Below are 18,031 nucleotides of genomic sequence, written 5' to 3'. Positions count from 1 at the left end.
AAAATTGCAGGGAGTTATAGACGTAGCCTAGTCCATTGCACAGACCAGACATTCCAGCACTGCCACCATGTGTACTTCATGCTGCCTCGGAAAAGCAGCCAACATAATCAAAGACATGTCCCACCCAGGTCATTTATTTTTCTCCCTGTTCCCATCTGGCAGAAAATACAGAAGTTTGAAAGCACGCACCACCAGACACAGGAGTAGCGTCTTCTCCTCTGTTATCCAGCTTCTAAACGGTGCTTCCAAAGGCTTGGGTACTGTACGATTCACCTGTACCCTATAGCAGACATTGGACTTTGTATGTGAAACTGAAGTGCTAAAATGCTGAAAACTATATTCTGCACTCTGTATCTTCCCCTTTGCTCTATCTATTGTACTTGAGTTGGACTTGATTGTATTTATGTATGATGTATCCAATGCTTGGATAGTTTAGTTTATCATTATCATGTGTACTGAGGTACAGTGAAAAGCTTTATCTCTCGTGGGCTATCCAGTCATCAAAAACTATACATGATTACAATCAAGCCGTCCACAATGTGCAGATACAGGATTAAGGGCAAGATAAAGTGCAAGATAAAGTCCAGTATGGTCTTATTTAGTGCAAGATAAAGTCCAGTATGGTCTTATTAAAGATAATCCGAGCGTCTCCAGTGAGATAGATGGCAGCTCAGGGCCACTCTCTAGTTGGTGATAGGATGGTTTAGTTGCCTGATAACAACTGGGAAGAAACTGTCCCAGAATCTGAGGTATGCGTCTTCACACCTGATGGGAGATGGGAGCAGTGGGAATGACCAGGTGCAACTGGTCCTTGATTATGCTGGTGGCCTTGCATGAAGTGTAGATGGAGTCGATGGAAAGGAGGTTGATTTGTGCAATGGTCTGGGCTGTGTTCACAACTCTGCAATTTATTGCAGTCTTGGATGGAGCTGTTCTCGAGCCATGCTGTGATGCATCCTAATAAAATGCTTTCTACAGCACATCTGCAGAAGTCGGTGAGAGTTGTTGGGGACATGCCGATCTTCCTAAGCTTTCTAAGGAAGTAAAGGCTTTTGTTTGCTTTCTTGGCCATTGCTTTGATATGGCTGTTTAAGAAGGAACTGCTGATGCTGGAAAATCGAAGGTATTCTGAAGAAGAGTTTCGGACCGAAACGTTGCCTATTTCCTTCGCTCCATAGATGCTGCCTCACCCGCTGAGTTTCTCCAGCATTTTTGTCTAGCTTTGATATGGCTGGTGATATTTACTCTTCGGAACTTGAAACTTTCAGCCATACCAGGGTATGTGTACCGCTTCACTTCCTGAAGTCGATCATTATCTCCTTTGTCGTGCTGACATTGAAGGAAAGGTTGTTGTCTTGGCATGAAATGCGAAGTTCTCAATATCCTTCCAGTACTCTGTCTTGTCATTATTTGATATCCGGCTCACTACGGTGATATTGTCTACGAATTTATGAATTGAGTTGTATTTGTATTTGGCTGCAAAGTTGTGGGTGTATAAGGAGTAAAGCAGGGGGCTGAGAATACATCCTTGTGGATTATCCACAGTGTTGTGGATTATCGTAGAGCATAGTATGCAAAGCAAAGCTTTTCACTGTTCTTCGGTACACATGACAATAATAAACCTAAACCTGTCCTGACAACAACTTATTTTAAGGCTATGACCCAGTTCCATATATACCAACCACAGGAAACATCAAACCTACATCTACTCCATCAGGTGATTTAGCAATTCTATACATTTCAATGGTCAATTTACATTCTTCTAAACTCTTGAGGGCATAGGCCAAGTCTATCTTATTCATTCCTCAAGCAACCAACCTGCCATTTCAGGAATCAAACTTGTGTTCCTTGGCTGCACTCCGTCTATCCCAAGATAAGGTTGGGCGACCTGTAAACAGTTTTCCAGATGCAATCTCAACAGGGTCCTTGATAATTGGAACAAGATATTCCAGCTCTTGTACTCAAATCGTCTCACAATAAAGGCCAACATAAAATTTCCCACATTCATTGTTTACTGTGCCCATGTGTTAATTTTGAGAGGATTATGTGTAGAAGACACTCATGTTCCCCAGATTAGCAACATTCCTCAATCTAATTGTTTAAAATTTAATGCAAAGTAGATCTTGCATGAATCCAATTATGTTTTACTTTGTCCTGTTACCATCTCCTCAATAATAACTTCCAGTATCAAAGTCTGAACGATGAAGATTATGAGAACTTGAGGATTTATCACCTTTCTGTCCCTTCATTTCTCCAATGCTTTTTTGTTAACTAATCCCAATTTATTTGAGTTCCTCATTCACTCTAGACATTTCATTGTTTTACTTTTTCATATTCCTCAATATAATTTCTCCTGTCTCAGTAAATACAGGACTGACCATAACTTTAGCTGGTCTTTTTTTCCAATTTTGGGAGAAGATCTTTATCTTTTTTTTACATTTCTTGCCAGATTATTGACTTATTTTCATAGTATTCAAAGAGGTCTTGCATATAAATCATGGATGCAATCATCAGTGTATCCGCAAAACTAGATGTTTGTGTAATAAAAACGCAGAATTCTGGAAACACTCCAGAGCAGCACCTGTGAAAAGCGAAACTGTGATAATGACACATCAAAGACCCATCATCAGAACTGAGCAAAAGAGAAAACAGTAGATTTAAGTTGCAGAGAGGGTGGGTGAGGAATGGATAATGGAAATATGTGTGATGGAATGAGGCCAGAGATGCCACGGCATCTTGTAGACAAAATGATCATGTCAATGGGCTAATGAGGTAGTTAAAGAAAGAGAATGCAAAGTAAATGCTGTAAATGAAGACAGCGAGAGAGTGAGAATGCAGAGAAAGGAAAGTAAAAAATGTGAGATGCAAGGCTTCAGAACATACCGTGCAGGTCAGGCGATGCTAGTGGAGGGAGAGAGACTGAACCAATATCACCAATGGGCTAGTTGATTCACCAATGGATGGTTTACAGCAGAAGTAACCACTTCTGATACAAACAGTGAAACAAGTTAACTGAACTTGTAGAATTTGATACAGAATCCATAAGACTGCAACTTGCCCACACAGAAAATGAGGTGTTGTTCCTCAGACTTACCTTTGACCTTGTTATAACCGTAGAAGAGGCCACTGATGTTGCATCAAAACAACCGCAGGGGATGCAACACCTGCCTTTTCACCTCTTCCAACCACTGTGAAATCTAAGCAGTCCCTCATTTCTGCCAGTCATGCATCTGTGGTATTGCCTCAGTTTTCTCTCTCTCCATCAGCACAACATGTCCTGCTGGGTCTTCTTGTTCCATTAGCTGGATATTTACAATATTCCTGTGTGTTCTCACTTAGCTGTACGAATTTCTTCCAATCCAATTGCCCCATTAATCTGCAGGCTGATGGCTTTTACAACATATTGCCACTATGATCATAGCCTCACCTTAGCACAGTTATCCCCTTTGTCCCATCCATTGTGGCCTCCACTCTCTTTGCAGCTTAAACTGTGTTTTCATTAGAACTGGGAAGGAGAGAAAAAAAGGTAATTGACCTGAAATGTTCCCTGTTTCTCTTTCCACAAATGTTACCTGACCTGCTGAGTGGTTCTAGCTTTTTCTGTTTTCTTTTTAGATTTCCAGCAACTGCAGTTTTTTGATGAGGTTACTCTAATGTTGGCTTCAGACATGCAAACAGGAAGCAGGCTGTTTCATGCTCCACTTTAGACTTTCAGTCCACTTTCCAGCTGGTGAAATACAATTGTGCAAATGTGTTTGAAGCAGTTCTGTTGTGAAGTGAGCACACTCAAAGGAGGAAAAAAAGTGAATGAAAAACAAACGTAGCTTCCTATCTCACGTCATATGTAAGTGATAGACATTCTGAGCATGTTTTCCTCAGGACTGCTCCTCAGTTGATTAATTTGTGGGTTGACTCTCTTTCACTCGTTCTATAGCTTCAACAAGAACATATTGTGATTTTAAATGTAGAATTAAACTTGCCAAATGTTAGGATATAGATGCTTGACGGTGACGTGCACTGATGTATGTTTTGTTTTCTAGCTGCCATGTGAAGACCAGATAATCCTTCTGAAAGGCTGTTGTATGGAAATCATGTCCCTCAGGGCAGCAGTCCGTTATGACTCTGAGAGTGAGACTTTAACTTTGAATGGTGAGATAGCTGTAAAAAGAGAACAGTTAAAAAACGGAGGCCTTGGGGTTGTATCTGATGCAATCTTTGATCTGGGAATATCATTGTCTACGTTCAACTTGGACGACAGTGAGGTGGCTCTACTCCAAGCTGTGCTTTTGATGTCTTCAGGTATATGCCTTTTCCTAGACCATCGTATAAAAACATTCTACAACATTTACATTACCTAGCCATTCAATCTAATATGCACAGGTCTGAAGCAGAATTTTAAATATTAGTACATCCTCAATTCATTTTTTATCCGAAGATTGTCTTAACCCAACAGGAAGCATCCAGTATAATGCACCAACAGCACCAGTTTGTGTTTTCTGCATCAATGTGTTTTTGGAGACATTCTTAGACATTTAGGGCAGGTGATCAACGTTGGTCAGGAAGCAGGGTGTTGCTTCCGGATTTAAAAACATGCGGCTATTGAGAAAGAAAACTGACAATTTACAGTGTGTTCAACAGAGTCTAGATCAGACCTATTCTCCAATGGAAAGCAGATATTCTGATGGAAAAAATGAGGAGGAGGAGCAAACGAGGCAGGTCTCTTCTAAGTGGAAATTTGTGGACCTCCAGTCAATCGTTTGAACAAGAATAGGACGACACGAACATGAACTGGATATGTTCATGCTATTGCATTACAAAGCAACATAGAATGAAGTAAATAAAGGAATCAGGGAATGGATGGATATGGATCACATGCAGGCAAAGGAGATTAGTTTAATTTGACATCATGTTGTGAGCTGAAGGGCCTGTTGCTGTGCTATACCACAAAACTAATTAAGTTTTATGACTGGCAAATCTGTCAAAGACAGAAAGTCAACACTTTCCTTCTATTAATGACTGCAGAGTATTTGCAATGTTGCCCTTATTTGGTTTTCAATTGCTTTCTGTGTTTGCCATAAATAGACACTGCACAAAGCATAGAAGAACCCTCAGCTATTTTCCCCACAAGATTCTCTTATCAATTGGTTCATTCAGTCTAATTTAATCATCCTATTGGATTTTGATGCATTTGCACATCATCACACATCATAACCTGTGTAATGACCCTGCAGTCTGCCAGGACGTGGTTAGAAAGGTTACCTAGCCGCAAGGAAACATGCACTAGCACCTCATTTGCAGATCAGCTTGATTTAGGAGTACCTGCATGGAAAATGGTCACTTAAATGTTTTCCTTAACAGGTGAACATGTAAGCACACTAAATGGTGTACATGCACTATGGTGCCTTTTAAATTATAGTTGAATAAAAGTGTCAAGATTATCTGCCCAAGCGTTGCCATCTAATATTTCAGCTTCATATTCATAAAGCTGCCCAGCTACTGCTGCCAGTGATCTTACCTTTGTTGTTACACAACATTCTAAAATCAAGAGCCAAGAGTGCTTTATTGCCATATGTCTTGAAACGGAGCAATAAAATAAAACAGCAGCAAAACAGATATATAAACCTAGTACTCAGTAAAACCCATAATAAACAAGAAAAACGTTCCGTAAATATCTATACCATTACTAACACTCTCATCTTGACCGCTTCCTGTCTGCGTTGTAATTAAATTTGCGCAAAACTGACCCCCCCCACAGCGCTACGATTTTTCGCCACCTTACCATTCTCTGCTGCTGCAAGTCAAATAAGTTTTGTTCCGATTGGTGAAATAGTACAAAAGTTATGAAGGTTTTGAAGATTCCCCACCCCCCCCCCCCCACACACACCCCCTCCCCACACCAGCCCCCTCCCCCACACTCCCTCCCCCCTCACCAGCCCCCTATGTCCCTATGGTTGATTTTCATTAAATACATTTGGCCACTTGTGACTGTCAGACTTGTGAGTAAACTTCTGTCCCTTCTAAATAGATACAGATCAGCCATGATTGAATGGCGGAGTAGAATTGATGGGCTAAATGGCCTAATTCTACTCCTATCACATGACCTTATAACCATAGTGATGGAAAATGTCAGCAGTAGTGCTATCCAGTGGTACTTTACAATAACCTGCTAGCAATAACCGAGTATGGACTTTGCTGGGAGCACTTAGTTCCGGATTTCATCATGCCCTTGGTCGAAACACAGACCAAGGAGCTGAATTTTAGAATTGAGTTGCAAGTGGGTGGGCTTGCCATAGGAGTCAATGTTATTTGCACGATTGTACTGCTGAGAAATCTGTTTTCAGGCCCATTCCTTCTCTCCAGAGATGCTGCGTCTGCAGAGTTATTCCAGCATTTTGTGTCTTATCAACAAATTGATTCTAGTTCTTCCAAACACTACATAATCAATTAGCCAATTCTATCTGCTGGGTTAGAAATTTCTGTGGTTAGAAATTTACCACTATGTCCTCATTGGTAGTAAAGTTAAAATGATAGCTTGCAATGGTTTTATATATGCTGCTAAAAAACTTCCAGTTAAACATATATAATTGCCCAATTGCTGGTTGTGAAAATATTCAATCTCAGATAAATGTACAGTACCATATTTTATTCATAGCCCAGATGTTCCTGCTTCGTGTCATAACAAGTTGTGCTGGATTTAATGTGCGCTTATAACTACCCAATTTTGAATACATTCCATTAAAATTGTTCTACCAAAGTATATTTTAGGAGAACGTTTGTTGGTATCATCACCTCATTACTTACTTATGGTTCAGGTTGTATTAAAAAATTAACAATTTTCTGCTACCTTTCCTAATGGTAGCTCCTCCTTGTTTTTTTGTGTAGATCGACCTGGCCTTACAAGCATAGACAAGATAGAGAAAATCCAGGAGTCCTTCCTCCTTGCTTTTGAACATTACATTAATTATCGTAAACACAATATTGCCCACTTTTGGCCAAAACTACTGATGAAGGTGACAGACCTGCGAATGATTGGAGCCTGCCATGCAAGTCGCTTTCTTCATATGAAAGTGGAATGTCCAACAGAACTTTTTCCACCATTATTCCTGGAGGTCTTTGAAGATTAGGAAATTAATTTTGAACAGCTGCACTACCTGTCTGTCACTATCTGTAAACTGCATTAACACTACTGAGCGACGTTTAATTACACTTCGCAGAATACCTTTTTCCAGAAATGTTGGGAAACATTCCATTTATGCGGGTACTAGTGATTTTGTGAACGTAGCTTTTTTGTACACATTTTCACTTATCATGTGGACTGATGTTGTTCATGTTTGTTTTCAGATGAGACAATATGGTAGTATATTGTTTTGTGGTAAGGGATTCCAAACTCCAGTATCGTATCAGTTTTCCCCTGCATGGATCTTTGTGGAATTTGATATGACTAAATGCACGGCAGCTAGAGTATAGTTGCAGATAAGTCACTGTTGCCTAAAGCTTAACTGATTCAATATCCTTAGGGAAATTTCAGACTAACTCTGAAGTGAAAAGTTAAGTCATGTTCTTTAACTGGAACCAAAATTCTAATATTAAGAAGCTGACTGCTAGAGTCTCTCTCCTCCACCAACATCTCTCTCCTCCATAACACTCTCATTATTTATTTACTGTTTGTGCAAGTACCCAAGGCCGCTAATTAAGGGAAATACAGATGTTGAAGTATGCTGTGTAGATTGAACAAACATGAATAAACTAGCATTCTACAACATTTTGTCCACATAAGAATAAAGGTTTGAACAACATACTAACGTATTATCCAACAGCATTCTCAACCAGGTTGCCAATTCTAGCAGCACGTCTCGTACAGGTTGTTCCACAACAGTTCCAATCAGACAAATTGAAGAGACAGACAGATTTTAAGCAGAAACATTCACGTTTTGGCTATAAGGATTTATTTTCAAAGCTCGGAGTTGAGATATATGGGGGATTGGATAAGGGCTCACACCTGGCTATGGCTATGCTGCATCTTTCCTGAAAGTATTTAACAATGAACAGCAGTAGAAAAACATCCTTCCCTCAACACCAAAATCATTATTGAGCACAAAAAAAATGAAATCATCAAATGGCATGGCCTTAGGTATTCCGTGATGTCAAATGGAATAGAATTTGTCTGTATGCTGCCAACTGAAAGTTGTCTTTCAGGGACTTTTTTTTATTGGGAATGTGCCTGTGCAAAATCCACTTCATACCAAATAGATAAACTGAAGTCATCCTTTTATTTAGCTTTTATCCATTTCTAATTATCATAAACAATTTCCCACGGCTTGAGAGAGCTCTTATGTATATGGTGCTAATCAGTTTGCAAGTGGTGCTTTCATGCCTCCTGTGAGTGGAGCTATAAACTCTGCAGCTTTATCTCTTCAAACTGTGGGAATAAATAATAGTATCAAAAATGTCAAATGTTAAATGCCTTGATATTGAGGTTCTTATAGTGCCATGTATATAGTTCACGTATCAGGAATGCATACTCTTCAAATACAGTAGTTCTTGATCAACATTACTGACAAGGACATCGGGATCATAAGCCTCGTTGATTTAGTATTTTTATGAGACCATTTTCCCATATTCTGCCAGTGATATTTTGCTGATGGAGTGAAGCTTTCAATACAACTTTCTTTTATTATCTGACAGGAACATATCAATGGAAAATTGAAGTTTGGTGCTAAACTTTAAAAAAAAACATAGCCAGACTTACAAAATGAACGGTTGCTTCTGGCACCATTGAATCTAAGCTATTGTGTTTGTGATTTTTATTTTCCATCCTGAAATATCTTCTACCTAAAACAAATCTTACAGCAAGAAACCTACAATAAAACTTTATATCTAAATGAGATGAAGAGGGAGAAGTAAGGGGGAGGATCCTAAGGGGTAAAAGCATGAAGGGTATTAAGTAATTAAGCAGTACTTTTGAGAAAAAAAAATCTAAGATTTAAAAAAGCCTTGCCCTCCTAACAGAGCTTGATTGGAATATTGCATACACTGTGTCAGTTCATTGCGGTCACGTTGAATGCCTTTGTAAAATAATAGATATCAAATCCAAATGCCCAATAGTCATGACTTAGCTGAACTAAGGTTAAGAATATTGAATGCACAGACAATCAGGCTGAAATAAACCGTGTAGGGAGCTAGAACTCTAATTTTTATATGCAAAGTACATCAACTAGTATTGAATGATATAACTAAGGAAAACAAGCCACTTTTATAGAATCATACCAGATGTTTGCACAGTTAATGAAATTTATGATATTTCCTTGATATTTTTAATTAAAATGACCACTTGAAAAATAGAATTTAAAATGAAGCTAAAGTCACCTTTCCAATCTTATTACAATCATGTTTAAATGATAAATATGTAATTGTTATGTAAATATGGCAGTATGTTTGTACTGTAATGTCCATTGTGTAAAGGAAAATAGCATTGACAAAATGTGGCAAAAGAGCCTGAAGTTTGCACTGTAGGAAAATGGGTTGTGTTCTGTTTAAGAAGCTGTTAAATCTCTACAGAAATATTCCATAGAGTGAATTTTGCTCTACTCTTTATATATAGATTTATAAACTAGTATTTCTCATTGTATATCTATTAGAGTCTATGCTGCCTACAGAGAAATGGTTCATGTATGAGCAGGAATGTTATGTGGAAATATCTTGCATTATTTGCTTGTAGGTTTAATGTATGCTCTACTGATCAATTTGCTTTCTTGTCATGTGGTCTTTAAATGGCTTGTATGTCCAATTTGAATGTTTGTGATTTTAAAATTGTAACACTTTTCTAATACTTAAATGACAAAAAATGTGCAGATGAGGTTTTAGTGAATCAACATGATGACTAAAATTGAACATCCTTTATACTATAGGGAACAGAAGTTGAATGCAGTATACTATAGAAAGGAAAGTGTTTAATTTACTATATAGCACTTGTATCAAAATTATTTACCAACTGTTCAGTTTGGGTTGTTGAAATTTGGCTTTGGTTACCAGCATCAGCACTAAAGAGATACTTGAAAGACCCACAGCTCCATCTCGGCCCCTGGGAACTACCCAAGGCTGAACTAGACCATTCATGACCTTGGTGTGATGCTTGACCCAAGACTAGTTAAAAAACACATTTCTGTGCCATTGCCATGACATGCTATTTGCACCTTAGGAACATTACTTGCAACAGAAACCCTCATCTTTCTTACCTTTAAACTCTTTAACAGGTTCAAGCTTCTATTGGCCATTATTTGCAGTAAGTCCAAGTTGCCATTCACCCCTGTGAACATTCACCAGTGTTGGTGCATAGTTACACAATGCCTGACTAACAAATTCACATGTTAATTTAACAAATTGCCCACTGGCCTTTCCCACTTCTATCTGCACTCCTTGAATTTTGGTCTCTGAAGCATCACTCCAAACTGGCAGCTGTGCCGTTCTTTGATAAAAACCTAAGCTCTGGAACTACTCCCCAAAATATTTTCATTTAACTGCTGCTGAGAAATTCATTTCAAGGTTTTAGCACTGAAGGTGCGTGTAGTTGTTTAAGCACATTGAGCTCTGCCTCTCAAATTCATTCCAATGATATCGATACAATGAATTTCAGAGGCAGGATACAATTCACTGATGTGACGATATGGAGCTTTTTGCACTACAGACCAGGTATAGGGCCTGTCCCACTGTGGCGACCTAATTCACGACTTAGGAAGAGTTTTCCTCGACTCATACTCGCAGCATGGTCGACACGAGGTCCTAGGAGGTCTTTGTAAGTTTCCTTCATGCTCGAGAGTAGTCCCCGCGTACTCGAGGCCCCAGCTAGGTAGCAGCGTATTTTTCAACATGCTGAAAAATGCCCGCGAGTAAAAAAAGGTCGCCATGGAAAAATCGATATTTTTTCACTCGTAGGTTTAGCCAAGGTAGGTTGTAATGCTATCGAAGGTAATCAAAGATAAAGCTCGTTGAGAAAAAAAAGGTAAGTAAACCGACCGGTAATGTTAAATGCCCGCTAAACTTTATTAAAAGTTGTCTGGCTTCTTAAAAGTGTCCCCACGCCTTCTCTCCCCTTCTCTCCCCCTCTCTCCCCTTCTCTCCTCCCCCTCTCTCCGCGCTCTCTAAACGACTTATCGAACTGTGCCAGCCGTCTTTTACCTCCCCCGCTTTCCCTGGCCCCCGCCTTTGCGATGTGTTTGTGTGAGTGTGTGGAGACGGTCGACCCGGCTCGCGGTTTCACCGCTGACGGTCGATCCAGCTCGAGATTTTTCAGGCGAGTGCCCTCGAGCTTGAAGGTCGAAGACAGTCGCTGAAAAGTCACGCTAGTGGGACAGGCCCTTATGAATTTCTGGGCGTTCGTCTCTTTGATAAAATGTGTAAACCATACAATTCTCAAGTATCTGTTCTGAAATCTCTTCATATCATAGTCATAGAGTGATGCAGTGTGGAAACAGACCCTTTGGCCCACCTTGCCCACACTGACCAACATGTCCCAGCTACACTAGTCCCACCTGCCTGCGTTTGGTCCATATCCTTCCAAACCTGTCCTACCTGTCTGTTTCCCAGCAACAAATATTTATATAGTCCCTAGTGTACCAAGATACAAAATACTCCATTGGCCATTGATCTAACATGGCTGCAGATAGATAATGTCCAGTTTCATTACCAAAATGGAAAAATGTGGTTTAATAATGTCGTGAAAATACTGTTTAAATTGTTAGAATTATTTTTATCATCCAATACAATACAGAGATTTTGGAGGAGTTATGGTAATTAATATATTTATCTTTATTGTAGTCTGCTACTGGATCTCAATAGATTTATGGTTTTAAAAAGAAAACTTGCTTATAGTCACTTTCTTGACGTCTCCAAAGACCTTTCCCAATTAGGCAGATGCTTGAATGTTCCTGTCCTTCCTCTCAAGTAAAACAATATTTAGTGGGTGATTAAATAGTGATCATTGGAATCTACTTTGAATGCTCAGATTTTTTCATCAAATTCTCTTATGTTCCATTACATTAAATGAGAACTATATATAAAACTGTATTTTATTATAAAATATAACGAACGTGAATGTTGATTAAAAAAAAAGGTCCCTGAATCAAATTAGAGAGCCCGTATGCACTGCAGCCAGTGAGCAGGCTGTCCCATTCCCACACTGTTCAAGGTTTTGGACAAGGAGATCCATCTAATTGACATCCAAGTTCAAACCTTAGAGCTATTTATTTTTCACCCATTTATTTCCGATTTATTTGTGTACCTCATTTAATGGTATTTTCAGTTTTAAATTAGTCAGTATGGTTCTCAGATGTGAGATCAGTTATGAAACTTAAACTAAAATGTATCATTTTTTTAGAAGGAATTTTTTTTTAAATCATCAATTCAATGAAACTTAGCAAATTATTGCGCACTGCCCTTTGCCCTTCCAAGTGCAGTTCACAATGTATTATTGACAGTAATGATTTACTGTTTACATGTAGCATTTGTGGTAGCATGTTGTCTTGTCTCAATGTTAGTTCACTCTCAATAAGACTTTAAGATGGATTACCAGTTAGAAATGAGATGAGAAATATTTGGGTAAAGAGAAGAAATAACTTGCACTACATTCTCCACTGGGTGTGGAGACAGGAAATTATAACCCTCTTAGCCAGCTGATGACTAATACTAGGAAGCATGCAAAATAGTCAGTGAACCCTTGAGTATGCCAATGGGTCCCAATATTCTGCAAAAATTGGTCAGCAGAGAAGCTTGACAGAGTATGCCTGGCTTTATCGTAGCCTCAAAGGCAGTCCCTCAGGGCTTAATGGAGGCTGCCAAGAATAGTTAAGTGTGGGTTTTCAATGGAGCCAAAAGCTATTTTCAATAAACAATAGCTATTTTCCTTGTAAGTCAGCAAACTGCTTCACACAGTATAACTGCTCTCAAAAGCCCTCTGATATTATATAAATGAGAAAAGCAACCTGATTTGAAATGAGGCCCTGAACTTAAAACATTCCAGATCCAAGTCAGGTCAGGAGATGATACAAAGTAAAGTTTTCCCCAGACATTTTGTGTCTTGGTTGCAAAGAGGGAAAGTTACTGTTGCTCAAAACCCGGTTATGGCTCTTATCAGAGGGTTATGGAAACTAAAAAGTTGAAAGTAATAAAATGTAATTCAGATTTTAAATTAGAATTGGATTTTAACTGTTGTATTTGAATATAACTATGACATGTATGCCATTTACTTTACTTGGAATGTAGTTAAAATACATAATTTTCCAACCATTACTGAATTCTAAAGTCCTATAAAAGATTAATCTTGACATTACAGGAAATGAAAATGGTCGGATTTAGAGGTAAACAGACTTGTACTTGTTTACTTTATTTAGTAATCTTCATTTAGTATAAGTTATCCATTGCTTTTCTTCGTTATCAACTTCCTTTGAGATTTTCTGAGGGTTCTGTTTCCCGTTAAAGCACTATTTATTAACTAAAACTAAAACAGAATTGAATAATTTAATCCCTGGTTTGGACTAGAAACATTAAACATTTATTGACATTTTGTGCATTAATTTCCCCTTTTCAAATGTTGCTTCTTTTAAACTCCAGTTATTCAGCAGGTCCAGCAGCAACTGTGGAGGGAATGGACAGATGACATTTTGGTCCCGACCCTTCTTCACACTGATTAGGGGGAGGGGGAGAATGCTGGAAAAGAGAGATGGGAGTGGTACTAAGTCTGGCAAATAACAGGTGGAAACAGGTGATGGGAGGGAAGGTTAGCAAATGGGTGACAAAGGCTAAAGGTCAAAAAGAGACAAAAGAGAGTCAGATAATTATAGAAGATGAGTGAAATGTAAAGGTAGAGGGAGGGGTATGGGTGAACGGGACAGGGACATGGATGAGAGATGAAGGAGGGGAAAATAACTTGATGACTGGGAGGGTGGGAGGTGGAAGAATGTGCACTCACTGGGGAGGGGAGGGCATTGGAAAGATAGAGGGGTATTACTTGAAATTGGAGAATGCAATGTTCTTACCATTGGATTATCCAACACACTTTTGACCTTTCCACCTCTAGCCTGTCACCTAATCAACCCATTTGCCAAACAACCCCCTCCCCCCTTCAGTATCCACCTATCATTTGCCAATCTTTGTTCTGCCACCCTCCCCCCCACCCCTTACTTTTCTTCCCCCTACTACAATGTCTAAAGAAGGGTCCCAACTTCCTTCCCACCACAGATGTTGCCCGGCTCAATGAGTTCTTCTAGTTCTTCCAGCACCTGCAGTTTCATGTAATTCCAGTTCTTAATTTGTTATGCATAGGAGAGCCTTTCTTCTCCAGTAAAATGTAAATATTCCCATTATTCCTATATGGGAGTTGACAATATATATGACAACAGAATGTTTCAATATCTTTGCCATCATTGTGAAGCTCAATGGTGCTACATAATTTCCTTGTTCAAATTGTGCATATCTAACAGGATATTGAGGGATTGCACCATCCTTTGATTTTCTGACCTAGTGACCCTCTATCACACCACTCAGAAGATTTAGCATACAAATGAGTTTACTACAGGGAGAACTGCACCTAAAACCAGCAATGTTTAGCATACCTGTAACCTCCAGTATTTCACCCATGTAAGTTCAACTGAACTTTTATAATCATATGCTGGCTTTTTTTTTTATTAATCCAGGTTTTTTGTAAAAGAATATCACTCAACCTTTGTTTCACATTGCTGAAATGTTAAAGGTGTTTTTTTAAACATGCATTTTACTACAAGTTGAATCCTGTTTATGTGTGACTGAACTTCAAATTCTTTGAGATTGTGACTAGAGAGAGGAGTAGATAAGAGGGGACCGTGTGGATGAGGTGTATTTAGATTTTCAGAAAGCCTTTGATAAGATCCCACAGAGGAATTTGGCCAACAAGGAATGGGAATAATATACAGGCATGAATTAAGAATTAGTTAACAGCCAGAAAGAATGAATGGTAATGTTCAGATCTTTCTCAGGTTAGCAAGCTGTGACTAGTGGGTACTACAGGGTTGGCACTTGACTATCCACATCAGTGATTTGACTGAGTGAAACCAAATGCTACATTGCGATGGTAAGGTGGGAATATTAGCAGCAATGTGCGAATCAGATGAAATATAATGTACAAAACAGAGACCATCCACTCGTTGGACAAAACAGAAAAGTTATGGTTTTTTTTTAAATGGCAGATTGAGAAATGGGACTTGAATATCCTTGTGCACAAATCACAGAGCTAATATGAAATGTAGCAGGCAGTTATTAAGACAAATGGACGTTATTGCAGGAAGATTTGAGTATCTTACTGCAATTATAAAAAGGCATTAAGACTATCAGAAGTATTGTGTGCAGTTTTGGGCACCATACCTAAAAAAGAATGCACTTTCACCGATGAAGTACTGTGAAGATTCACCAAACTGGTTTCAGGGATGGTGGGGCGGCCATAGATTGAATAGACTAGACCTCCCTTTTCTGGAGTTTAGGAAAGTAAATTTCTTCTCATTGACAGAATTCTTACAGGGCTAAAGTGAAGAGATGCAGTGACAATGCTTCACCTGACTGAGGGGTCTAGAACCAGTGGTCACAGTCTCAGAATAAGGGCAGACCACTTGAAAGAAGGAGAAAATCCCTTTCAAAGAGTGGAGTCTTTGGAAGTTATTTTTACCCCACAGGACTGGAAACTCAGTCTTAGTGTTAATTCCAAACAGAGATCTATAAATGTGTGGGTATCATGTGACGAGATAGTGCAGGAAAGTTGTGTTTAGCCAGGATCTTGATGAATGGTGGACTGGTTCAAGGAGCTGAATGCTCCTAATTTGTACACTCTTATGACCTTACTGACCGTATATCAAGCATAAAATTTAATGTCCCCAGTGAAAATAAATCTAACAATGTGCAGAGGTAGTTGGTTGTTATTATAACCATAGCCCAGCAAAATAAGCTGTCTTTGATCCTTTGAACAGGGATTAGAAAATGCTTCTTACAAATCCGCAAATGGTATAGATAAATGGTACCAATGGTAGGTAGACAGATGGTACATGTGATAGATGCAAAATCAAGTTTTTAACCAAAATTACTTTGGTAATTAAAATGGAGGATTCTGGAAATACCATGTCCGACAGCATTATGGAGATAGAAAGAGGGTTATCATTTCATGTTGATGTCCTTTCATCAGAACTGTTTTTATTGCCTTTCATTAGCTGCTTCTCTATCAATGCTGTCTGACCTGCTGAGTATTTCAAATATGTTTGTTTAAGTTCAGATTTAAAGCATCTTCGTTTGGATATTTAAGTCTGTGATGTTTGTTTATCTTCGAGTATGCTGTTGATCCTTTTATTTGGTTCCTCTGGAACTGTTAAATAAATCTTAATGACATTAATTTTTTCATCAGCTGTTGAACGTGCAGGAACCAAACCCCTGCATTCATGAGTCTGTGATCAACAGAAATCTTGCATGAATAGACTGACTAACATTTGCTGATATTCAGGAAAAATTGTTAGAATCCAAATAAAATTATACTTATTTACCGCTTGAAAACTCTGGAATTAACAGCCCCCCAACTGCTTTAAAAAATGCAGTAAAACTGGTGCAATTGTGATTTTCTGTAATTTTGCTATTAAATGGCACATTAATGCTTGTAGCTGGTAATCCTTTATGTAAATGCTGATGAACTAAAGGTTTTTTTTCATAAATGTAAATGCACAAACCCCCAAAAATTAAATGTCAATAACTAAGCTGGGCTGACAATTGCTGAATCGCTCTTTATGAATGATAGGGATTTATATTTGCACACTGTGAAGGAAGAGGGATACAATGCAGTTTCATACTGTAAAATATTGTTGGGATAGTTGCTGTTGACAATCATTTCATGTAATGAGTATCAAATATGTTTTAGTAATGGTGCAGAACAATATTTTATGTAATTGCGATGCTGTATTTTAGTATAGATATTTTATGTAATAAAATAAACCTAGGGGAAAAAAATCCTTGTTTGCAAAATAAATTTTCCTCTCAATCTTTGTCACGGTTGTATCTACATTTCTTTAATTATTAGCAATTTTGAATAGGAATAACAAGAACAGAGCAAAGGAGTTACTGGAGTCAAATATGAATTTGCCATCATCTATCTGAATAATGAAAGCCTGGGTCTTCAGTGCAAGGAACGGGACAGTATTTGCAAGAAGTACTTGCAACAATAAATAAGGCTTTAGTAAGACTAAACCGGAAGTATGTTGTAGTTTTGATCCTATTTGGAAGTTTACACCTATAGAGTGATAAAGCCTGGAAATAGGCCCTGGGTGGGAGATTGCAACCTTCACGTGGTCCGCCCTGTTTCGACGAATGCAATCAACCTGGCATGCACAATCAAGTAAGAACAGTTGTCCTACTTTAGGCTGTGCGCGCCATACGCAAGAAGAAGAAACAGGCCCTTTGTCTCAACAGGTTTGGTCCAACTGAAGTAAGCATTTTATTCATCCCATATTCCCATCAACTCCTCCTCCACATTCAACCATTTACCACGTGCTGTAGGCAATGTATGGACACCAAATTGTACATCTTTGGGATGTGTGCAGAAGCCCACAATATCACAGGGAGAAGTTTTGAAATCTCCACACAGGCTACACCTGACGTAAGGATTGAACCTGGTTCACCTTGGCTGTGGGTCAGGAGATATAACAGCAGGGCCACTGTACCTTGGAGGCAATTGACTGCTAAATCAGTTCCTGAAGTGAAACGGGTGTTGTACAACAGCTTTGATTCTGTGAACTTTAAAAGATATTGAAACATGTGGAAGTAGTATGATGGATGCCGAGAGGAGGCTGTCTTCATTTCACTTTTATTAGAATTCAGAACCAAAATCGGATGAAAGCAAGGAGAAATTTATTTTACAGCATTTTTAATATTTATAATTATTTATTCCAGTGAAATTGATAGAATGTCATGATCCAGGAAATGTGATGAACACAAGGATGAGGCATGAAACTAGATCTGGAGATGTGAGAAATGA

General features: G+C 38.7%; 1 protein-coding gene across 4 annotated transcripts in view; it reads left to right on the top strand.

The window, feature by feature from the left end:
* The window catches only part of thrb (thyroid hormone receptor beta), a 238,234-nt gene extending 221,192 nt beyond the window's left edge, over positions 1 to 17,042 (top strand). For 3 of the 4 annotated variants that reach the window (XM_033046913.1, XM_033046922.1, XM_033046903.1), the window contains exons 8-9: positions 4,041 to 4,299; positions 6,883 to 7,193. In XM_033046913.1, the coding sequence (XP_032902804.1) occupies positions 4,041 to 4,299; positions 6,883 to 7,124 (501 nt within the window). In that variant the 3' untranslated portion in view covers positions 7,125 to 7,193. Of the gene's footprint in view, positions 1 to 4,040; positions 4,300 to 6,882 lie in introns of all 4 variants that reach the window. The other variant, XM_033046930.1, reaches the window with a different exon arrangement.
* The last annotated feature ends 989 nt before the right edge of the window (positions 17,043 to 18,031 follow it).

The sequence above is a fragment of the Amblyraja radiata genome, chromosome 2, assembly GCF_010909765.2.
Source record: "Amblyraja radiata isolate CabotCenter1 chromosome 2, sAmbRad1.1.pri, whole genome shotgun sequence".
NCBI lineage: Eukaryota > Metazoa > Chordata > Chondrichthyes > Rajiformes > Rajidae > Amblyraja > Amblyraja radiata.
This window is presented reverse-complemented; position numbering and strand designations above follow the sequence as displayed.